The following is a 25,756-nucleotide window of genomic DNA, read 5'->3' as shown; positions in this document are numbered from 1 at the left end:
TAAATTATTATAAATTTAAGAGTACGTGAACTAAACTATTACGCATCAAAAATTGAGTGATCAAATAGTTACAAATTTAAAAGACCAAAGTCTATTATAGGGTTCGGGTCACTACGGTGTATGTACATAAGCGTGTGAGAGGCAGAAAGGTATGTAATACGTGAGAGAGAATTGAGGGATTGTGTGGAGCCAAAGGAATATTGTTAGTTAGGGGGGCATGAGAGAGGTGTATACATTCTATTAGGATTATGGGATAAAGGCATCTTAAATATTTTGCTTGATTGTAACAGCTCTCTATGAGTCTTGGAGAGAATAGGGGAGCTCTCGAATCTTCCCTCAATGTTGATAAATAAATTGTTTTGGCTGAAGCCTATCAGTCAGATTTATCTGTTGTTCCTATAAAAATTTAAGACGAAAAGTGCAGAAAAATCTTCATCTCAAGAGAGTTTTCAAGAATTCCTCCATAAGAGAATAAGTTGCATCTTGCCAAAACACTAGCTATGGCTGTTATGAACATACTTTATGAGAGTTTTCAATATTTATTCACAGAAGAAATCCAGGATACAGTAATGAATTTCTCCAACTGAATTTTCTCCAACTTACAGTACTCCGAGAGATGGAGACATAAAGGTGCGATAAAGTCCTCGGTGGCTGAGTCTCTCGATATTGAGTCGACCCCGCTCCGAGCAAGCATCGAAGGAATTAATCCAATGCTGGTCCGGGTAGGAAGAAAGGAATTGAACCCAGATAAAGCCTGTGTTTCTGAGCGTTCATTTCTAATATAATAATGTAAGTCACATGCGCATAATTCAACAGTAATTGACATACACTCATCCACTCCTTGGAGTCGGAGGTTCAAATCAAAAGAATAATGTAAGAAAATCAGATTATTTTCTTTCTGAAAGAATAATTAGTACAACCAACAACTTAACTTCACTAATTCCACAGCAAAATTTCCATCTGCTACGCGGGCAAATCAGAGTTGGATAGGAGTTGAATCTTTAACAATCTCATATAATGATATAATGTTTTCAATGGTCAAAAGGCCAATGATGCACCATTCCAAGAGATCTGACTTCCTATTCTGGAGGACTTCTTGAAGAAAATGAATGTTATGCTGCAAGGAACGTGCAAATTTAGTAGAGAAGAATTAAAAATTGTTCTATCATGTAAGGTATCTCAATACCTTCACCTGCAATAGCTAAACAGAACAATATTTACAGCAACACAACAGTCACAATATCAATTAAAGATGCTCAGAAACACAATATCCTCCCAGTTGTTCGAGAGAGCTAGTTCTCTCCTCATAGACTGATAGAACCCAAATATATTGAAATAAAATATAACGGAAATACAAGATAAACCAAGTGTTCGAGGTACTTAGACCCTCCCAATCTTGAGATAGCTCTCAAGCCCCAATTCATATGCCAAATATTGCTTATCCTCTTCGTTCTCTACCACTCTATTTATAACCAACTCCCTAACTAATTACTCATATACCCCTAATATTCTTCCAATACCAATCCTATCATAGGCACTTGCCAAACAAAATACACACATAAGACAAAAGGCTTGAGATCCCTAAAAAGCTATATAAGCAATCTTACACAAAAAAGGATATTCTCCCGTTCAACCTCCCCTCTTAGTGTGTCCCTGGTACCTCAATGAGCGAAATACTCTATTACCTTTCCTACAATATGTTGGACAATTGGAGGTCTAACAATACTCCCCAGTTTGCTTCCACCTTGTCCTCAAGGTGGGCCTCAGTCCTGGTCCTTGATGAAAGGTGCATTTCCACGTGGCCTCGCTTCGGGAAACCCCTTCCAATGGATCAGCCATTCCTTGTGCTTGGTAATATCATTCCAACGCACCCCTACCATGGCATCCGGCTTGACCACCCATTATAAGCATCGGTGAGGATCGGTGGTTGACTTTGGATCAGTGTTGATGCCGATGGCCTCTTTTAATTAAGAAACACGAAACACGTTATGGATGGTCAATGAAGGAGGCAACTCCAACCGGTAGGCAACTTTCACAAATATGCTCAAGGATCGGGTATAAGGGTTCCAACCTCAACGGTTGGCAACTGAGCTTCTCACATCGACGAGGGGCTAAAGAGAGTTGATGGTATGGCCTCACCTATAGGAACACGAAATCACCAACTTCAAACTTCACCTCCCTGCATTTTTGGTCTGCATATTTTTTCATTCTTTTCTGAGCTAGGTGCAATTGGTGTTTGAGGGCCAAGATGGCCTCGTCACGGGCCATGAGCTGCTATTCCAATGTGTCATTTGACATCTTCATATATCCATAAGAGAGTAATGTGGGTTGGGCCTGGCCATATAAGACTTGGTACGGTGCCATATACCAATATTTTGCCCATGAAAGCCAATTCTCCCATTGTTTGGGCTTCTCACCATAGAAATAGCAAAGGTTAGCAAAGGTAAGTCTCCAAACATTTATTCACAATTTCAGATTGGTCGTCGGTCTAGGGATGGAAAGCAGTGCTACGCTTGAGTTGGGTATCTTGCACGTGAAACATCTCAGTCCAAAAGTGACTAAGAAAAATCTTATCACGATCAGGGATTATTGATTTAGGGAATCTGTGAAGTCTTACCACTTCTCAGTTGAACAATCTTGCTACCTCCTTGGCCATGAATGGATGCTCGAGTATGATATAAGTGGAAGAATGCTTGCTATCTCCAGAAAACTTCTTCCCGTGAGTATGATAGAAGTGGAAGAATCGAGGTGAAAGATTTCAAAAAGGAAATCATAATGTGGATGTTGATTATCTTTTCCTTAGCTTTGCTTTTGGAAAAGGAACACCACTCCCTGATGCATTTGCATTATTTTGGTTCCACTCAGACCATACAAACTTCAGATGGAACAACAATCAACACTCGGGAGACAATTTAGCAGAACCAACTTCTTAAAGAAACATTCTTAACTAATTAATTAAATACAGCCCTCAAAACTTCATTCCTTCCAGAACTATGAATTTAACGGGATCATTTCTCTTTATCAAGAATTAAATATTGATGTCAATATCGATATCAAGACTTCAATTTTAGGATAAATCGATGGTTATACTGATAAAATATTGATACGATGGATATGAGTAAATAAGAAATTTATAAAAATTATTTCCATTAATAATTGAGTTGTTTTTACTTCCAAACGGCCTTATCTTATAAAAAGTTATAACTTAGTTATAGGTCTTATCTTACAACTTAATTTTGTGTGTATTTATAAAAAATGTCAGAGGTATCAATGAATCCTTAATATTGATGTTGAACCCATAGATTCATGTATATATCGATGCATCAACAGATATTTCAATCCTGGCTCTTTACCAAATGCCTTCCAAGATTGCATCTACTGTTGCAAGATTGATCAGAGGTTTCCATTAGAAAGACAATAATAATACTAGAGGTTTGCACTTGGTTAAATGGAGACAGCTCCTTCCCGTTGACAATGGTGACCTTAGGTTGCACAATATCGAAGGTAAGAACAAAGCTTTACTTGCGAAGTGGAGCTAGAGATGCTAAAGGGGAGATTCTTCCCATTGTTGGAGGAATGAAGTCATACCATTGGGCCTCTTCTTTGTTAGTTCCCTTTTTCAAGATCTTCTGCCTCCATGTACTAAAGGCTCCACATTTTTATGACTTAATCTGGAAGCAACTTCGAGCACGGTTGTGGTTTGAAAGATAAAGTTAGAGTGTTATGATCAAATACCCTGAAGACTATTGTTTCTTATTTGGAAGGAAATAAATGCTAGAATTTTCTCAGATAAGTGCAATTCTTTTAATTATTTTTTGTAAGCTTGTATATATAGTTCACAACCTCGAATTAGAGTAGCCAACACAAGTTCTTTCGTAATTACTCCACCTTCCTCATTAATTTGGATTGGAAGGTTTTTATTTGAAGTTCGTAAGGTAAGGGACTCCTTATCCCTTGGCCCGTTAGGCTGTTCTTCTTGGTCTTTTGGAATGAAAGGTGTTCGTTTCTTAAAATATATATATGTATAAATACATACAAATACATATATATACATATATTTAAATAGTCAAGAAAAAAAAGTCCACTCAAATAATAGTTTTGACAAATTGTCTAGCCATTTTGAAATTTGAGTTAGTTCACGTTATTTAAAATCCCAAGAAAAAAAAAAACCAGCAAAACAAACACAAACATTTAATTCTTTCTTTCTTTCTTTCTTTCTTTCTTTTTTCTTTTAGAGAACTAACATTTAATTTTTGAACATAAAGGGGTTGTTTGGCCCACCAACTTCTTAAGTTGGTGTAAACAACTAAACTTCAATAGTAAACATTATTGAAGTTTACACATTTATCAAGTAACTTCATCTTCCCCTTATCTCTACTATTCACATTAATCGAGTAATTCCATATTCTCCTATTTTTTTACTTTTCACATTTATCGATAAATTTCATCTTCCCCTCTATCTCTACTTTTTACACTGATCGAGTAACTTATACTCCCCTCTTTCTCTACTTTTCACATTTATCAAGAAATTCCATCTTACAACTCTACCAAACACAAACTTACTAGCTCCAAATACTAACTCCAGACTTGTTAACTTCACTCAATGGGACCAAATGGCCCCTAATTATCCTACATATCCAAGCACAGGCATTTATTATCTTAGACATTTAAATGCCAAACATTTATTATTCATACCCACAAAACAATAACCGCAATCCAAATTGTGAAATGAAAATTTTCTTTTCCTAAAATCCTACCGAAGTAGCACGAAAAAATTGTTATGAAATTCCTCCTAAATAAATGGAGAAAAATAGAAGTACATAGGAATATGAAAAACCAATCAAATTAATCAAAATCTACTAAATATCCATTTGACATTAGAATTTTTCCCTAATGTGTGTCAATCTTTGAATTTAAAGTCTTATAGACGTGAAAGATTAGAGTTTATTATACATTAACAATTCCGAAATAAAATAAGAAGGAGAATTTAAATTCATTCACTTGTGAAAGTTTCTACTTTTAATTGATACAATATTTAATTTTGGGTTTTAAGTGATACAACACGTAAAGTTTAGAGGTATAAAGTAATTTCTTTTCCCTAAAAAAAAATACATAAATTAAATAGAAAAGTTTTCATGAGGTTACATGTCTTCTCAACACATTTGCCTTTGCATATAACCAAAAACGATAATATTACTTTCACATTGGCTATTGCCACGACATTTAAGAAGAATGATCAAGAGGCTCAACTATAAAGAAAAAGACCACTTTGAAGGAATGAATGCAATAGAATGAAAATTACCTCCACAAACTTCAATTTGAAATCTAAATTTCCAAAGCGTTGGGTGACCTCATACTCTTCCCGAAGGTACTCATATATTTGAGCATATTTTGCATCCCTCCATGCAATTTCTGATCTGAGTGGCAGAGGAAAAAGATAATAACAGAGAGCTAAGATGGGCAACCTTCTGAACTATTAGTTTTATTGCAACACCCTACCAATTTAAAGCAATATTATGATTGAATTTTTCTATGAAGGATTTAAGAAAATGTGTAATAATAAGAAGAGGAAGATAAGAAAGTATCTTTTTTTTGTATGCTTATATCACGCTTGAAAGGCAAAATTTTCTATGTTATGATCTTGGTTCTGTTAGGCTGTCAAATACATTTCTGAACAATAGTATTTCCTAGCACCAAGTACATAGAAAATTAGGTAAGAGGTAACACAAGCTTTGAAGAGGCTCTAGATAAAATTTATAAAAAGAAATAATAAATAAATAAATAAGGAAAGTTAAAATCCGATCCTTGGTGTTGGATGTCAAAATTGCATCAGCAAGTTTCCTTTGATTTTTAAAAGACTTATGAACTCTTTGGCAAGACAAATTTGATTTCAACTACCATTCTGTGGCTTTATGGTCCCTTCCATTCTTTTTGTTTTAGAGTTCTTTCAAGATTGTTGGTGCAATCTAACATTTCTTTTCTTGTATATAAGATACAATATTATAAACAAAGAGCACAAGAGAAAACTACCTAAAAGCCAATAGATGAGGAAACCACCATTACAAGAATTTATTCTATATAAGATTAATAATTATATATGTATTCTCTCTATAGAAAAAAATAATAAATAAATAAATATATTTTTATTAAGCTTGTCTCAAAGCCTTTTATTGGTGTTCATTATCAAAGCTCGGTAGCTCTTCCATTTTAGATATCTCTCAAAGTTGGGATGTTTTCATTTTTTCTTGAAGTCTGAGTTATTATGGACAGTTAAAGCTGTAAATGGCAGATGCACTTTGCACTGGGCGGATCCTTGGTTCAATGGGGTGATTTTGAAGGATAGATTTCCAAGATTCTCTGCAATTGCCTCTAATACAAATGGTATGATTTATTCTTATTGGGATGAATCAACAATTTCATGGAGCATGATTTCAAAGACCTTTTGTAACTGTTCTATATGCATTATTTTGCATAGCTGGAGTCCCTTCTTGTAGGGGGATGTCTCTTTTTGTGGGCTTAGTTTTTTGTACACTTGTGTATACTTTCATTTTTTTCAATGAAAGTTATTGTTTCTATCATGAAACAAAAAAACAATTTCATCGAGCTTGATGAATCAACAATTGCATGGAGCTTTGTGTTTTGAAGACCACGATGATGAAGCTATACTTTTAAGAAACTTTTTTGGGTTTAGCCTTGGTATCTCTCACTTCTAGGGAATATGGATGACACTTAAAAGATGGTTTCTTGAATCTTCGAGGTTATTTACGGTGAAATCCTTGACTAGCCATTTTTTATTCTTTCTCTTGTTATCAGCTATATGGAAGTCAGAGTCCAAAGAAAGTTAATATTCTTACATGGATCATTCTTAATGGCAGTCTTAATTCTTCAGAGATCTTGCAAAGAAAGCTCCCTAGACAGCATCTTATGTCTTTGGTTTGACCTCTTTGTTGGACAAATGGAGATTATCTAAACCATGTTTCTTTAATTTCTGTTATTCCCGTTGGTGCTGGCTAAAATTATTTTCTATCTTCGGTATTTGATGGATCTTTACATATGAAACGTGTGATAATGTTCTATTCTACGGCTTCTATGCAGTCCATATTTGAACTTAAAGGCTTATTTTCTTTGACTATTTCAGTCAAAGTCATTCCTTCTGACTTGTGAATGGAAAGAAATTATTGTATCTTTTAGGGGGAAGCTAATTCATGCGTTGCAAGTTTTGAATCAGCTCGTTGAAAGTCTTCATCATGGTGTTCTCTTTACAAGGCTTTAAAAGGGTTCTCCATTCAAGACATTTACCATAGCTGGGAGAGTTTTATTGTTCCTCATTCATTAACTCTCTTAAGTATTTTGTTTACTTTATGCCAAGTGTTGCTTTTGTTATCCCTTGTATCTTGAAGCATTAGTCTCTTTTTATTCTCTTAATGAAAAATATGGTATCATTTTTCAAAAAAATAAAAAATAAATAAATAAATCAAGAAGTTATCTTTACTGGATTTTTGTTGCCACTTTACTTGTTCTGAGGATCTTTTTTCTTCTATTTTGTTTGCTTATCGTTGTGTACTTTGAGTATTAGTCTCTTTTCATTTCCTTAATGAAAAGTTTTGTATCCTTATCAAAAAATAAAAAATAAATAAATAGCTATCTGTATAGATCAATATACTATATGTCTAATATCAACTATCATGGTCTTACCTTTCGAAAAGACCAACTTTGAGAATTACATCTGCTAGATTTGAATTAGCCTTCCCAACAAGTTGAAGGAGCTTTTTCTTATCCATAGTGAACGTTCCTGTTTTCTCCATTTTACGATTTATATCTGAAAACTCTTCAACCAAACTATCGACCTGAAAAAGAAAAAGGGCAACGTTATATGAACGGATGTACCACGCAAAAGCATGTTTTGAGAACATATTTACCAACCACTAATTGGTGCTGAAGATTAAAATGCAAAACTCAGAGAATTAGAAACTTAGAAATTTCATGAGCAAGCAACTCCATAACCTCCATCATTTCGAATAAGCAATGAAGAATGTCAATTATGACACGGAAAAGTTGAAGCAAATTATGATATGTCACCAATCATCTTCTAGGAATAGGACCAAAAATAATATAACTGTGCCTACTAAGCTGGACAGGAGTAAACGAAAAGAATGTGATAGATTGCCAATGATTGTTCACAAAACCTAGCATGCCAATCCCTTTTTTTATTTTGCTCTCACACCAAATTGTATTTATCTGTCTGTCGTCTTGTTCTTTTGGATTGAAGTCCTCTCTTGCTTTTGGATCGGGGTCCTTCATTGTAGCAAGGGTTGGCCTCTCTTTTTTATTGTTGGGGCTTTTTTTTTTTTTTTTTTTGTATGCCCTTATAAATTCTTCATTTCTCCCCATGAAAGTGTGGTTTCTTATCAAGATAAAAAAAAAAATTTTAAAAAAAAACAAAACAAAACAAAATTTTGATAAAATCAATTTGACAAAATGTAATTTACTGATAAAGAATATAAATAACAATTCTAGAGATATTTGAGAGCTCCTCATCTCTCCTCATCCTAACCAAAGATAATTCTAAGAGAGATCCTACTAACCAATATATACACTACTACTATGAATGGGTCTAGTTGCAAAAATAAAATAATAACAACAATAAAATAAAATTTGATAGGCACGTCCAACCAATTCTAATTATAAAATAATATTTTCATGGCCACATTTTTCCGACTAAGGAATGGAAAACTTTTCTCTTGTTACATGAATCCAATTTTCATTTCATCCAGGAAAAGCCATCTTTTTCTCAACAATGTCTTTGTCATTTGATCCAATAGCATTCTGTTAGATATAAATAAAATCCAAATCTACCAGTCATTGAAAAATAAAGTTATCTGATTATTCCTTTCTCTACCCCTATTTTGCCCTTGTCCTTCTATAAGCATTTCCTATTAGGGTCTATCAGATAAGAGAGAGTAAAGAATGTGAGAGAGCTTAAGAAAGAACGTTCAAAGAGGTACAGAAGAGCAGTTGCCTCTTGGAGAGAGACCAAGCTTACTAAAAATGGAACAAAAGGATCCTGTTTTGTTTCTTAGTTGAAATGAGATGTCTTGAGCAGCTGGAGAAGCACTTTATTACTCTTTGTTCTGTTAGACAACAAAGATAGCATTCTTTTCACTTCGTTCAAGTAAGAGTTGTACCCATATGAAATTCTTCTAATTCTCAGTATGATCTCTATCAATATCTCTATTCCCTTTATTAATTCTCCTATCCCACCTAGGTCTATGAATTTTTCTATCAATTCTATTACCTTATCCTTACCCATGAGGTTCCAACATTTGATCCTTAATTGACCTAGGAGTGTTCACATTTCCTTCTATTTGCTCCAGATTTGTGATAATTGGGACCTCTACCCTGAAACTTCCCGGGAAGTTTTATGTTTGTATGTATGTAATATGTACGAATGTGAAATTACCTGTGATACAAAGTAGTCCAAAGCAATGCTTTGACCTAGCACACTTCCAATAATGCGAACACCATCAGTGTCTAAACTCTTGAGAACAATGTAATCAGGACCTCCCTGCATATCATCGACCAAATATGGCTTCTCTTTCACAGCATAATCTATCACAAAGTCGGTAAAAATTAATTATAACTCAAAAATATATTTCTCAAAGGAATATAACAAAAAAAAATTATCCAAGCACATGTACAAGGTTTATACTCACTCTCGAAGCACATACATATATTTTTTTAAATGGAAACGAGCCTCAAAACACATAAATATAGTAAATGAAGAAATAAAAACAACAAATAGATACACTAACTAGTGGTGGTCATTGTTTGGTCAGTGTTGGTTTTGAGCTCACCTCAAACCAGCACTGCCTACATGTCAATTTCTGGTAGTTCGTTTGAAGATACGAGAGTTGTGCACCAGCTTTCTTTCATGTATGGATGCCCATTGAAAGGTAGTATGAGGCACAAATGTCACAAGGAAAAACAGTCAGCCACCCAAGATGATGTAGAGAATTAGAATATAACGCCTTTATTGCACTTCTAATGCTGGAATCTTATTTGTAAACATTAGTTATATAGTTAGTTATGAGTGTAACCAGCTGTCTAGGTCATTAAACCAAGTTACTGGTTTAGCCGGTCATCTCTTCATGTATAAATAGGCTTCCAGCCCCTTCATTTAATAATATATTCAATCTGTTTTCTCTTAAACTCTTGGTGTGTTACATCATATTGGTATCAGAGTATTGTGATCCAAAACGTGCATTCTTTTTCTTGGATCATCACCTTATGGACGCGGAAGCTTCCTCATCAACCAAAGCCTTGGAGACTAGAATGGCTTCGGTAGAATCGGCCATAATGGATGTGAAGAATGAGATGAATGACCTTCGAGTTATGCTAGCCCAAATTATGCAACGTATGGACATTCCAAACCCAACGTTGACTCACGGACAGCAAGTTGTTGACAATCGAAAAAACAAGAATACTTTGCAAATCAATGAAAATCTTCAAGAAGGAGAACAAGCTGGTGGAAATGGTCTGAACATCAACCAAACAGAGGTCAGACCCCAAGAAAGAGTCCAAGAACCTTTCAAGAACATGGGAAGAACTTTCCGTGGAGAACAATTTTGGGAATTTGACACACATAATTCCCTACCAAGAAAGCTCAAGTATCAGCCAAGATTGAAATGTTCAAATCACTGGATACATGATGCAATATTCTTACTCTTCAGAGGAAGATGAGAATTACTGCTACCCAAATCAAGATTGGATGGGAAGACGCCAAGGAAGACCACAATACCTTCAAGAACATCAAGATTATAAGATGAAGATTGATCTCCCTAGTTTTGATGGCAAAATGGACATTGAAGCTTTCTTGGATTGGATCAAGGAGGTCAAAAATTTCTTTGAATACACTACCACACCCGAAGTTAAAAAGGTGAAATTGGTAGCCTTCAAGTCAACGAGGAGCTTCAGCTTGGTGGGATCAACACCAAACCAACCGAAGGTACTGTGGCAAGCTACCAATCAAATCTTTGCCCAAGCTTCTAAGACTAATGAAGAAAAGATTCCTCCCCCTCAACTATCAACAACTCTTGTACAACCAATACCAACTCTGTAAGCAAGGGAACAGATCCATTCTTGCTTACACGGAAGAATTCCACCGTTTAGGGGCAAGAAACAATCTTCCTGAAACCAAGCAACAACTTCAAGATTCATACTTGACTTGCGTGAAGACATTAAGGAAGTCCTCAAATTACATCCGGTGGCCTATTTGGCTCATGCCATTACTTTAGCCACCACCATTGAGGAAAGTCGAGAAACAAAACAACAGAAGACTTACCAAAGAAGACAGAACTGGGATAGGCAGCAATCCTCCTTTCATAGGCCTATAACAGACCAATCCAAGGCAACTGATCACGTCCCTTCCTCGAGCCAACAAGTCAAGCAGGATGACACCTTTTCCAAACAATTGAAGCCAAAACCTACTGAACCCACATCAGTCAAAAAGAATGTCAATAGTTACACAGGCCTACATTAGGTAAGTGCTTCCGTTGTGGGCAACAAGGCCACCTTTCGAATGAATGTACACAACGCAGGGCCTTGGCCATCCAAGAAGAAGTCGATTTTGAAGGAGATAATTGTGCAGAGAACAACACTATTGAATCTGCATACATTGAACCCGACGATGGAGATCAATTATATTGTATTCTTCAACAAGTTCTCCTCACACTCAAATCAGAAAGCCATCCCCAACGCCACTCTTTATTCCGCACTCGTCGCACCATCAATAGTAGGGTATGCCAAGTAATAATTGACAGTGGAAGCAGCGAAAACATAGTCTCAAAAAAGTTGATTGCTGCACTTAATTTAAAAGTCGAGACTCACACAAACCCATACAAGGCAAGTTGGATTAAGAAAGGAGGGGAGGCGACCGTTCAAGAAATTTGCACAGTCCCTTTTTCAATAGAAACATCTACCAAGATCAGAACATTTGTGATGTATTAGAAATGGATGCCTGTCATTTGCTTTTGGGCAGACCATGGCAGTATGATAACAACGCCCTCCACAATGGGCGTGAAAACACCTATGAATTTTCATGGATGGATGGGCAAGAAAGTGGTCCTCCTTCCCCTTAGTAAGAATGACAACAAAAAGGTATCTCCTACTCCTAGCAAACAACTCGTTTTTATGACAAATGGTAAAGATTTCATGCATACAAACGATCCCCATCCTATAGCTTTCATCGTTAAACATGATACTTTTGATACTCCCAATCCTTCCACTCTAGATCCTCATATCTCCAAACTTTTAAAAGAATTTCCTACCTTGATAGAAGAGCCTACATCCCTCCCTCCACTCCACTTCGTAATATAAAACATCACAGACCTTGTTCCAGGGAGCTCTTTACCAAACCTACCCCACTATAGAATGAGTCCAAAGGAGTACGGGGCTCTCCATGAACAAATCCAAATCCTCTTAAATAAAGGTCACATACAACCAAGTCTTAGTCCATGTGTTGTCACTCATCCCCACCCTTTTAGGGCCAAAGAAAGACAGATCTTGGAGACTGTGTTGACAGCAGGGCCATTAATAAAATAACAATCAAATGTAGATTCCCTATACCTCGTTTGTTTGATTTATTGGATCAACTAGGAGGAGCCACACTTTTTTCAAAAATAGATCTTAGGAGTGGGTACCACCAAATAAGAATTCGACCAGGAGATGAGTGAAAAACATCTTTTAAGACCAACGATGGTTAGTCATGCCTTTCGGCCTCTCCAATGCACTAAACACGTTTATGACTTATGAATCAAATTTTGTTACCTTTTCTAAATAAGTTTGTTGTCATTTACTTTGATGACATCTTAATTTATAGTCTTTAATTTATAGTCTTTACTGTTTTAAGAGAACATGTTTTGTGTATAAACTTTAAAAAATGCTCTTTTCTCCAAACTGAATTGTATTTTCTTGGTTTTTTAAAAAGTTCACAAGGTATTAAAGTAGACCCTAAGAAAATCCAAGCTATTGTTGGTTGGCCACAACCTAATTCAGTGAAAGAAATCCAAGGCTTTCTAGGATTAGCATCATTTTACCGAAAACTTAAATTTCAGTACAGCCCCTTTACTGCTTGTTTAAAAGCTAACTCTCCTTTTACTTGGACTGATCACCAAACAAAAAGTTTTTCTACATTAAAGGAAGTTCTTAGCTCCACACCAGTTTTAGTTTTCCCAGACTTTAATAAACCATTTACGATCACAATGGATGCATCTGGGATTGGAATCGGTGCAGTTTTAAGCCAAGATAACCATCCCATAAACTACTTTAGCAAAAAATTGAGCCCCTCTAGACAAGAATGGTCTACATATGAGCAGGAACTTTATTCTCTCGTTCGGTCCCTCAAACAGTGGGAGCATTACCTTTTAGGTAGAGAATTTGTCCTACTAACTGACCATTTCTCTTTGAAGTTTTTACATTCTCAAAAAGAGGTAAGTCGCATGCATGCTAGGTGGATTCAATTCCTCAACGATTTGATTTTGTCATAAAACACACACCAGGAAAAATCAATAAGGTGGCAGACACATTAAGCAGAAAATGTATGCTTCTAACCCTACTTAAAGGAGAAATCCTAGCTTTTTGATCATCTATCTGAACTTTATGCAAACGACCCGGATTTTCAAAACATTTGGCAAGCATGTTTCGATCATATTCCAGCTAAAGAATTCCATATTTTTTATGGTTTCTTATTCAAAAATGATACTTTATGCATTCCACAAACCTCCCTTCGTGAGTCTTTATTAAAGGAAGCACATGAAGCTCATGAAGGAGGCCTTGCAGGCCATGGCCGTGATAAAATGCTAGCACTTTTATCATCAAATTCTTCTGGCCCCAGCTTAAAAAGATGTAGCTAATTTTGTCAAAAGATGTTACATTTGCTAATCTTTGAAGGGTTCAAGTTCTAACCAAGGGCTATATACCCCATTACCTATACCCAATAACATTTGGAATGATCTATCTATGGACTTTGTCCTTGGGTTACCTAGAACACAAAGAGGATATGACTGGGTTCTAGTAGTAGTTGACCGCTTTAGTAAAATGGCACATTTTTGGCTTGCAAAAAAATTAATGATGCATCAAATGTTGCAAATCTTTTTTTCAAGGAAATTGTCCAACTTCATGGAATGCCCAAAAGCATAGTATCCGATAGAGATGTCAAGTTCATGAGTCATTTCTGGCGGTCTCTTTGGAAAAAATTTGGCACAAACTTTCTATTTAGCACAACAAATCATCTACAAACCGATGGCCAAATAGAGGTTACAAATAGGACCCTTGGTATTCTTCTACAATGCCTAAGTGGGGACAAGTCACGCCAGTGGGACCTCTCCTTAGCTCAGGCCGAATTGGCATTCAACAACATGATCAACCGATCAACAGGGAAATGCCCCTTCGAAATTATCTATACTCATGTACCCTGATTAACATTAGACCTTGTTAATATACCTGTTTCTGTTGATCTTAGCGCTGAGGCAAGTATAAATGGCTGATCAGATAAAAACTATTCATGATGAAGTTCCCAACATCTCGAAGCAAGCAATTCAGCATATAAATCCAATGCTAATGAACAAAAACGAGCTGTAGAATTTAAGATTGGAGATCTCATGATGGTTCACTTGAAAAAAGAAGACTTCCTACTGGCTATCATTCTAAACTCACAGACAAGAAAATTGGCCCATTCCCTATCCTAGAAAGACTTGGACAGAACGGATACGAGATTGATCTACCACACACTATGAAGATCAGCAATACTTTCAACGTCTCGGACATATTTCCTTATCACGCTCAAGATCAATTTCAATTATCTCAGTCAAACTCAAGACGAGTTTGTTTTTTTTGAGACGGGTAGAACTGATGTAGAGAATTAGAATATTACGCCTTTATTGCACTTTTAATGTTGGAATCTTATTTGTAAACATTAGTTATATAGTTAGTTATAAGTATAACCGGCTGTCTAGGTCATTAAACCAAGTTACTGGTTTAGCCGGTCATCTCTTCATGTATAAATAGGCTTCCAGCCCCTTCATTTAATAATATATTCAGTCTATTTTCTCTTAAACTCTTGGTGTGTTACATCACAAGAGCTTGAAGTACAAGGTCCAAAAGATTCTAGCCTACGCACACCAAATACAGAGATATTGTGGAATTCTTCATCCTTTTTAAATAAATGCAACTATTTGGAGACATAGTTATCCATGGAAACCATTTTTTAAGCTTGTCATGATTATTAAGGCACGAATGGCTCAGCTCCCAAGTGGAGAACTTCGCCGTTTCAGGATACAAACCTTTCCAAATGGAGAGGTCTATCGTTGCATCCAATATCCCCATTGATGACAAAGATCTACATAAGGATTTCAAAGAAACTGCCCCATCATTTATTTCAAAGAAACTGCCCCATCATTTTCCAAATTCCAACATCAAACTCAGAGGATTCATGTAGTGTAACCACATCAAGACCAAAATTAGAGGATTCATTTAGTGTAACCAAGATCAGAGGATTCCATCACCAGTTTGGCGCATTACCCTATTACACCACATATCAACCACAATTCCTTCTCTCTTCTGTATGATGTCAAATAAGAAGGGAACCATGGCTAATTTACCACACGCCCGGGGCTGACCCTCCTGTAGTAGGACAGATTACTTATTATATATAAAACACCCAGGTTTGAGTTCCATCTCAAGTATGACCTTATTTATTGAAAAAGAAACAACTTCCCATCGGTATAATGAAAAGGAATAGATGTCCAAAGGAGAGTGAAAATAAAGTTTGAAAAAAACAACTATAAACAAGAAATTAGAGACAACTACAACTTCCCAAAATTGCTTCACGGATGGAGGTCATCATTCCATGTGGGTTCTCACCTTTTAAGGCTCAAGTCTATGGTGGCATCCTTGTGAGTAAACGTGCATTGCCAACCAAAACGAGAGAGGCACAGTTTTTGTGTGTCCATGTGGCCCCCTGCGTGCAACAGGCTTGGACTCATCCCGTGTGCGTGTTGCATCTATACATGCGTATGCACGAACCTTGCACAATCAGTGCTCTCGTGAGCATGCTTAGCTTGTTGTGCCAATCCCAAGCTGCATGGCACCCTTCATTCACCTCCCTTGAATCTAAGTCAGGTCCTATAACAAGGTCACAAGGATACGCCTACCTAACCCAAGGCATTTCTTCCTGGCACACTTCCCCTGAATCTTTGAGTAAAGCCTCTACCCTACTTAGTTCGTCCACCTCCCAAGGTAAGGTGATCGATGTGGACTCCACTCACCGCCCTCCTTTGCCTTTAACTCCACGCATGGGAGGTTATGTGATTGTGTCTAGCAAACACTCGCTCCTACGAGTGTGGGACACTCTTTTGGCCTGATATTGTATGAGTGGGAGTGTGAGTCTAATGCAATGCCATTGTTTGCTCCTCTACACGTATCCGTCGTGCGCCAACGTGCGTGGAGCAAAAAAACCCACAATAATCTTGATGGACAACTTTACCATTTCCCTCCCTTTAGTTTATTCATCGACTCCCTTGTACCTTCTTCCTTATTTTTCGAGAAGTCCATCTTCCTCATCATGCACTAGAAGAAATCGAGGTTTCTTAATCTTGCACCGATATTCCAGGGTAAATTTTTCATCAAACCCTAAAGCACAAGCCTTTTTCTTTTCTTGATTGAAACTTTGTGTTTGTAAGACCAAGTGAAATTCCTTGGAATTTGCACATGGCTTATTTGTTAGAGTGATGCTTTGAGTGGTTGGTGTTTAAAAAGTCTTGTGTTATGGGTCAAGCCAGGAAAAAAAAGAATAAAACAACGGTTTGGGCTTGTCATTTTGAGATTCCAGGGATAGTTCAAACACAATATCACGATCCACAATTAGATGGGCCACCCTCAGTAATTGATCCAATCCCATGTGTTCCTAACATCTATTTTTGCTTGCATAACCAATGAGGGAGGAGCATTATTTGCAAGGTCACATTGAAACAGAATAAATAATTTGAATATGCAGAAAGAAATTACCATCCTTCCTTATTTCTGGAAGCAAACCAGAAGCATGTCTTCTGACCAAATCTAGATAACTTTCAACTTCATGATCTTCAATGTTAAACAGAACAGCAGAGCCATATTGAAATACAACCATGTATCTGTAGCAACTTGTGTCACCCCCTTTAACCCGAACGTCCTGAAACATAAGTTCGAATTTACAAAAAAAAATAAAAAATAAAAGACTGCAGAGTGTTATAAAATAAAACTAAGATCAGTACGCTATCGAACACTTTTTTATGCATGGATTGCTTGAATGTATAAACTTGAACGTCACCTCTAATCTATTAAGCATGAGGAATTTTATGTTCACGTTATGGTGGTTGAGTTAGTGGCAGTTACTATTTTACATTGGCTTCCACTTGCATTATTCCTGGCTAATTAACAAAAATTTAATAGTGTGATTATAGTGCAGAATTATACTAGTCCAACTGATGGCACACATATAAATGCATTTATAATAGGAAAAAGAACTAGCTTATATGGCATAAAAGCGTGGTGTCACATAATGTGATGCATGCATATGACTTTATCATGAGATTTCTTTAATGTATCTTAGCTGGGAGAGGAGTGGAAATGATTCCAAGGCTTTCCATGCATTGACCAGAGTAAAAATAAGCTTCTCTTCACCTATTAAAACATTCAGATAGGGAAGGGTCACTCAATCATCACATGGCTTAAGATTGTGGCATCATCACATGGCGTATTAGTGAAGAGAAGCTTATCCCAAATAAAATTGACTAAAAATCAATATCTGATTATCGTCCTATTAACCTTATTCCATGTGCATATAAAATCACTCCCCGGGTTTTGTCTAATAGACTGAAAACTGTTCTCCCGTCCACCACTGCCACCAATCAATTTGCTTTTGTGGCTAATAGGCAAATCATGGACGCCTCTCTCCTCGCAAATGAGTTAATTGATGACTGGTTTCTGAACGGTATAGAAGGGGTGGTTCTGAAATTGGATCTTGAGAAGGCCTTTGATACTATTGACTGGAATTTTCTCGATGTTGAGCTGCAAATTAAAGTCTTTGGTCCTATTTGGAGGTCCTGGATACATGGTTGTATATATGGCGCGAATTTTTCCATCAACGTTAGGCCTAAGGTAAGATCATCCCTTCTCTAGGCATTAGGCAAGGGGACTCGCTTTCCACTTTCTTATTTATTCTTATTGTTGATTGTTTGAGTCGCCTTTTGGATCCTGGCTCTTCTTTGGGTCTCCTTGCTATATGGAGGATCACATATTATTTTGATTCACTTGCAATTGCTAATGATACTCTGCTTTTTTCTACTACTGATCATACTGCTTTAATTTGTCTTTTTGACGTGGTGCAGCTTTTTGAAAAGGCTTCCGATTTGGCCCATTAATTATCAAAGAGCAAGATATTGGGGATCCATATCAGTGATGCCAATTTGGCCTAGATGTTGAACATTTTTGGCTGTAAACAGGGTACCCGGCCTTCTACTTATCTTGGTTCGCCTCTGGGTGGGAACCTTCTTTCTCCTTGTTTTTTGGCAACCCGTAATTGAGCATATACAGCATAAACTTCACAATTGGAGATATGCTTATATTTCTAAAGGAGGGAAACGTACACTGATTTAGTCTACGCTTTCTGGTATTCCTACTTATTTTCCGTACCCCATTGTTGTCCTTAATTCTTTGGAAAAATTGGTTCAGGACTTTCTCAAGGAAGGAACTTGTGGTGATGAAGGTATATGCATATTGTTATTAAATGGGAGATTGTTCAATGGCCAAGATTGATGGGTGGTCCAGGTATTGGTAATTTTCGTCATCGTAATTCTGCTTTGCTTGCAAAAATAGATTTGGCAATTTCTCCATGAGCCTAATGCTTTGTGGTGTGAATTTATTTTGGCAAAATACTACCTTTCTCCTTGTGTTTGGCATGTTGTTGTTCGGGGTGGATCTTCTAGATCTTCTTCGTGTTTTATTTCTCAGACTATTGATTTGATTGCCTCTCGTACACAGAATTGTGTTGGTAATGGTATTTCTACTTCTTTTTGGAAGGACCCTCGATCGAATTGTGAAATTATTTGCAATGTTTTTCCTTGCTTATTTCGTCTTGCACTTCAACTTGATTTTTCAGTGGCTAATGCCTAGGTTGCTGAAACAGAGGATTGGATTTGTGTCTTCGTCGTAACCTCAATGATTTGGAGACTGGCAAATGGGCTTCTTTGTCGCACGTTTTATCATCGATCAGGTTGCATCCCTTACCTAATTCTTGGTTTTGGACTTCGGAATCCACTTCGTCTATCTCTGTTAAATCCTTCCTTGATGATTTGATTGGGGACAAGCCCTTTGTTCAAGACCTTTATTTTATTATTTGGAAAGACATCCAAAGAAGATTAAAACTTTCCTTTGGGTGTTTAGTCTTGGTGCGATCAATACTGCTGATCATCCTCAGTGTTGTATGTCTTATATGTCTCTTTCACCTTCTTGGTATTTGTGCATTGCCCTTTTGCTTCTCATTTTTTGCACATCATTTTGGAGGCTTTTGGTTGGTCTCCGCCATGCTCTAACTGTATTCTTTATATTTTGGAATCTCTTATGGTGGGTCATCTTTTTGGTGGTATTAAAAGATTAATTTGGTTGGCTATTTTGTGTGTTTTCTTTTGGACTCTTTGGTGCGAGCGAAATGGCCATATTTTCATAAATTCTTTCTCCCCTTTTGATAGATTTATGGATTTGGTATTATCTATTGTTTTTTTACTGGTGCAAGGATATGCACCCTTTTAATCATTTTAGCTTATCTATAGTCTCCAATAGAAAATGCTTCTTGTAATGGCCTATTGGTTTTTCTGGTTTCCCCTTTTCATTAATCAATGAAATGTTTCTTATTTAAAAAAAAAAAGATAAAAATTAGGAAAAATTATTTTAAATGACAAATCTACTGAAAATACACGATAGACACAGCTATCGCGATCTATCACGATCTATCACAGATAGATTGTGATATTTTGCTATTACTTGTAAATATTTTGGTTCATTTTTCTATATACATATCTATACATATATATATTAGGATATATATAAATTTAACATGAAATACTAAATGCACTCCACTAAAAAAATGTCAAGTTAATGAACAATTATCCAAGATGAAACACTTCAGTTTTTTTATGTTTATGTTTTTACTTTTTTTTTAACAAACGGGTTTTTCTTTTGTTTTTTCTAAAATATAAATTTAACCTATATTTCATTTGGACTTTAAATTTGTGTCCAACACAAACGGTTGAACCATTTTCTCTTTTAAAAAAATCTCGGAAGAGTCCCAAACGTGTCCCACATATCTGCAATTAAAAATAAATAAATAAAAATAGTACACCAAAATTTGCATGTTGGACATGTGTTCGGAGCATGTCGGAATGTGTCCATGTCCGACACAGACACTTCACCTAAAATAGAGTACCCATGCTTCGTAGCTTGTGAGTCTTTCTTTTGGTGTTTAGTCAGTACTTGGCTTCAATTAGGGGTTGTCTACCCAATTTAGATGGTGATATTAACTTGATTATTGGGAACCAAACTTTAAAAATTATGAAACGTTATTTTTGACATTCCTTAGTGAGAAATGTTAAAAGTTTTGGACCTTGTTGGTAGTCTCTCCCAATCATCAAAACATTTTTGTTTTCTGTTTTGAACCAGAACACTTTTCATTCATTTGATGAAAATAATATAAAATGCTCAAGGATACAGGCTCCCTTAAGGAGTGAAATTAATTGAACACAAGCCAAAATAATGAGTAATAACACAAGCCAAAACAACTGAAATCTTGTAAATAATGTTTTCCTTGGAAATGGTGGTAAAAAGCTCAATGTACAAGGATAGCCAAAGTCAACCACATCGCATTTCCTTGCAGGATTTTTTTTTTTTGTTCTATTGCATATGTGATCTCTTTTGGTTTCCAGAAATTGATTGCATTACGTAATTCGTAGGGCTGTTTTCAAATATAGGAAAATGAACCAAAATATTTACGACTAATAGCAAAATATCACAATCTATCTGCGATAGATTACTATCTGTGTCTATTTGTGTCATGACAGACACAGATAGTAGTCTACTGCAGATAGACTGTGATATTTTGTTATTAGCCGTAAATATTTTCAGTAATTTTGTCATTTAAAATAATTTCTCTGTGTGTGTGGTGGTATTGGTGGAAGTTCTTCTCTTGGGTAGTGGCCTACTCGGTTGTTCTCTATTGAGAATGGGGAAAGGTGAGAGCACTAGAGCACTCACATCTCCACTTGGCTTCCAACTCTGTTGATAAATAAATTGCTCGAGTTCTACCAGTTTCAAATGCAACTTAAATGACCCTGGATCATCCACACCGCCAATGCATGCATCTTTTGCTTCTATTCTGACTCTCACTAGATTGCCTCAACTATAGGAAACGATATGCAACATTCCATGACCAATTTGACACATTAACGTGGAATAGTTTTCAGCACTTAGAAGATGGATCTATGCCACATGTTAGGATCTTTTAGGATAGAGTTAGTGAGGAGTTGGAAATTTGGAGCATGGTAAGCTTTATTTCTTTATTTTGGGTTTCTGCTGCTACAATTGGAGGCCTACCCATCAAAATCTTAGTTTTCAGTAACCACCAATTCTCCTTGAATATTCATGCTGTTTTTGGAAGTTTTATTTAGTTTTTCAACAGGAGTACTACTTTAGTACATGATGGTGGATAAAATCATGAACTCTTTGAGAAGAACAAAACCAAACAACACAAAACACCATGTTGTGAAAGGATTATGAATTATGATGGCTGATAACTTGATGATGGGCAACAGCAATGACATTCTTTTTTGGGAAGACATTTGGCTTGTTAACCATCCCTTGAAAACGTTGTTCCCCTCCATCTTTTGTTGATCAAACCAAGCCTCCACAGTTTCAGAATCTCCTTATCAATCATGTACGATGGAACCACCAAAGATTTGACCTTTTCATATGAGAAAATGCATAAATATACTCCCAAAAGATAAGTGGGTAAAGGACGTCTTTCTTTTCAATAAGCTCTAACCACGCTATGGAATAGGCCATCCCAAGGCATTTCTGGTCCTTTATAGAGAACAGAAATCATAGATTTGTACCCTGGTCAAGGAAGAAGATAAGGTTCCATGGGAACAATTATTTAGAACGCTAAAAACAGCAAGGTTCTGTTCAGCAGTTTTGGAATTAGTTGGGTCTTAATTGGGACCAAAAGCTTAGACGGGAAGTTTTTGACAGGGAAACAGAGTGAAGCAACCTTGCTTCCTTACTGAAAAATTGCAGGGCAAGAAAATAAAGGGCTCTTGGGGAAACAGATTTTCTCTTCGATTTGGGAAGGTCCGGTACCGAAAAGGGTTAATTTCTTCCTTCGGACAGTGGCTGGCAATCGTATAAATATTTATGACAAGGTGCAAAGAATATATCCACACCATAACATCTCCCCAAATTTGTGTGTTCTCTGCAGTATTAATACTCATAACAAGACGCAAAGAAGATATCCATTATTCCCACCTAAACACCTACCCAAATTCGTGTGTTCTCAGCAAACGGAGTGAGGTAACACTCTTTCCATTTGCTTCATTGTAGCTTCAGCTGGAGAGTGTGGAACTATTCAGGTAACTTATTTGGTTTGCAGTGATGTTTCCCTTTGGCTCTAGAATTGGGACGTGTAGCCTTTGAGCGGTTGGAGTTTGGAAGACAGTAGGAGTGTTGTGGTCAAATACAACGAAGGCTCTTTTGTGGCTTATTTGGAAGCCTGTAAGGAAAGAAATGCTAGAATTTTCTCAGATAAGTACAATTCTTTTGATTATTTGTAACTTCGTCCAGTTCACGACTTCTAATTAGGGTAGCCAACACAAGTTTTTTGTATTTGCTCCACCTTCCTCATTAATTTACAATTGAAGGCTTTTTTGTAATTTTGTAGTAGGAGGGACTCCTAGTCCCTCGGTCCGCTAGGTTGTTCTGCTTGGTGTTTTTTTTTTTTTTTTTTTTTTTTAATGAATATCATCCTTCCCGTATCAAAAAAGTAATAATAATGACAATAACAATAACTTGAACAAAGCATGATTTTTAAGCATAATGAATGAATAAAGAATATATACATATGTTTCAACAGCTTACGGAAGTTTCTCGAGGGAAATCGACGTATCGCAGAGCGATATAATTTGACGAGCGGGAGGTAGGAGGGACAACGTTGCTTATATTCTCAGACTGCATATTCTTCAAATTTATACTGCCAAAATCATGAATCAGAGAAAGGAAAATCAAGAATGACAAGGAAAAAAAAAATGGACACCCAGAAGGAATTTGGTTGGCAATCGGTGAAATAGGAGTCGTGAAGGACGTAAAAATCTACCAAGCAACATCAACTAGGCAGCCAAAAAAAAATCAGCTTCGAATTACTCCAATAATAATTTCTCGATGAATTAAGGTTGTTAACACCCAGTAATCTAATATACAAGTAGAGACAACTGAAGATAATCAACGAGTAATAAATCAACCCAAAGCTCATTCAGTGGCAAACCTGGTGCAAAGGAAGTAAGCTTTGATGGGAATTCTACCAATTTCGTCAACATCTTCCGGCTTGAAATCATAGGAATGATCAAACTCGGATTCAAATTGATTAGCAGTAAAAGAAATGGGAGATGCAACGGCGGAAAATGGGCTCCAACATTGAAAACGAAACACGGGGTTTAAAAAATGCAAGAAATGTGGAGGTCTTGAATTGGCGAAAGGAATTGGGACGGGAGATTTAGAAGTTAACGATATGCGGCTCAGAAAAACTGAAGCAGCTCTTCTCCAGCCCATTCACTGGAATATGGATCGGAAATCAACAGCGTCTCTGGTTCGTCATTGGAAAACTGGCTTCGAGGCCGCCATGTTTATGGGGAAGCATTTTGGTAGAGAGAAGCATGTGGCTGACGAAATAAGACGTCCTCTTCTCAAGTTCTCAATCGATCATTGCCTTCAAGCACGTTTAGTTTATTGTGCACAACGGACCGAATGGAAGGAGAGGAGGAAAGAACTGAAGTAAGAATTGCCGCCATCTATTAGGGCTTTTGGGATTTGTAGGGACAACTAAAACAATAACCAAACCCCACAACTAGTCCATGTAGTTCCGGTGCTTCTCATGAATGTTATTGGAGGATGGGTTTGTTACTTAAACGAGTTTGTTATTATAGTAGAGTTATTATAAGGAGTAAGAGCGTGTATTAGGAAAGGATTATCTTAAGACTATAATAACCACTTCTTGTTAAGGAAATACTATTTTGTATTCCACATCTTGCTACATAAAATACTATTTTGTATTCTTCAATTAGCTACCGTCAACACTATTTTAAAACTCTCCTTTACTCCCGTATTACACTTTGTTCTATTAGATGACAAAGATCACATTCTTTTCACTTCGTTTAAGTAAGAGTTGGAAATTCTGTCACAATGAATTGGAAAGGTTTGCTTCCACTCATAGGTACTCTTGTATAAGAGTTTCTTCAATTGGTATTTAGAGCCAGGTTGAGTTTTAAGTTTTGAGTCGTTCGTGAAGAAGTTTGAGTTTTGAGTCATTTGTGAAGAAGTTTGTAGCAAGGGTTGCTGTTTCTTCGAGGAAGAAGACGACCAAACATTGGTCGGGTCATGTAGATGATAAGGTAAGCGGTCTTTGAGTATCAGATGCTCGGGTATCGTTTAACGCACGCGCGCACTAGATGATCGTATAGCTCAACAAGCGTCATCACTTAGTTACTGACTATACGATTGCAGAGTAATTGCACGGTAAATCATTTACCTTTTCATGTGTTAAGCGATCGTCTAGATGCTTAGGCTTCGTAGCCTCGTTATCGTCTAAGCGATCGTTTAGCTTTTTGCGCTATTGTTTAGTGTGCAATAAACGATCATTTACCTAGAGGCATTTACTAAACGATGGAGATTCGCTCGGAGGTTCAAGACCCGGTTCATCTGCGAACTGGTTTGCTCGATGGAAAAATGTAATAGATAGAATTTTTCATTCCAAATTTCTGTGTAGGTTCATCCCAGTCCATTAATCTTTGGTTTTATACATGAGATGTATGTTTATTTATATGTCATATGGTATGCACATATAGCAAATCCCATCTTAGGTTATGCATTGGTCATGCATCCTCTCTTTATTATAAATGTTATGATTTAGAGAAGCATGATTTAAATTACGTAAGAGCATGCTCATGCATCATATAATAAAAGAGTTATATTTATGCATGCATAAAAAGCATTGACATGCATCATCTTTATATTATAATTGTTATAGTATAATGGTGTATGGAAAGCATGTTTGCTTGGTTATTACATATATATATAAGTTATGTATAGTAATGATCGGATATTGCATGAAGCATGACACATAGGTTACTTTATAAGCATTATAAATACCTTGTTATGTGGCAATGTGTTTTAGTTGTTTCTTTTTAAATTTTAAAGAGAAATTAGAATTAAAACCAATAAGAAAGACATGTATGCTCACTTAGGTTTAATTCATGGTTTTAAAATGTTTAAAACTTGGATAAGACCTAAGATCACGGTTCTAATATGATTAGCAACCTTAGGCTTTAATCTCTTAATCAGTTTAATAGGATTAAATTAACTAATAAAAGGTTAAAGTGTAGCAAATCTGTCTATAAGGGAGCTTTTG

At 36.4% G+C, this 25,756-nt stretch overlaps 1 protein-coding gene across 1 annotated transcript; it reads right to left on the bottom strand.

The window, feature by feature from the left end:
- Positions 1-737: 737 nt before the first annotated feature.
- On the bottom strand, positions 738-24,178 carry RRG (sporulation protein (DUF155)). Its single transcript, XM_039034117.2, has 7 exons — positions 23,618-24,178; positions 23,215-23,326; positions 17,062-17,224; positions 9,461-9,609; positions 7,696-7,847; positions 5,303-5,417; positions 738-1,117 (listed from the first exon to the last, which is right to left on the bottom strand). Exons 1-7 carry the CDS (start codon positions 23,899-23,901, stop codon positions 977-979), a joined length of 1,116 nt encoding a protein of 371 aa, XP_038890045.1. The 5' UTR covers positions 23,902-24,178; the 3' UTR covers positions 738-976.
- Between the last annotated feature and the right edge of the window lie 1,578 nt (positions 24,179-25,756).

The sequence above is a fragment of the Benincasa hispida genome, chromosome 6 (genome assembly GCF_027475165.1).
Source record: "Benincasa hispida cultivar pf3 chromosome 6, pf3_genome.v1.1, whole genome shotgun sequence".
Taxonomy (NCBI): Eukaryota; Viridiplantae; Streptophyta; class Magnoliopsida; order Cucurbitales; family Cucurbitaceae; genus Benincasa; species Benincasa hispida.
Note: the sequence above shows the minus strand (reverse complement) of the source record. Positions and strands in the feature narration are given on the sequence as shown.

Bases quoted from the DNA above. Each gene is read 5' to 3' on its own strand.
- RRG (XM_039034117.2), bottom strand. From the start codon at position 23,901: ATGGGCTGGAGAAGAGCTGCTTCAGTTTTTCTGAGCCGCATATCGTTA. The intron at 23,327-23,617 runs GTTTGCCACTGA...TGATTTTGGCAG, and splicing joins GCTTACTTCCTTTGCACCAG to TATAAATTTGAAGAATATGC. The intron at 1,118-5,302 runs GTAATTTTCATT...CGTTCCTTGCAG, and splicing joins TCAAATTGAAGTTTGTGGAG to CATAACATTCATTTTCTTCA.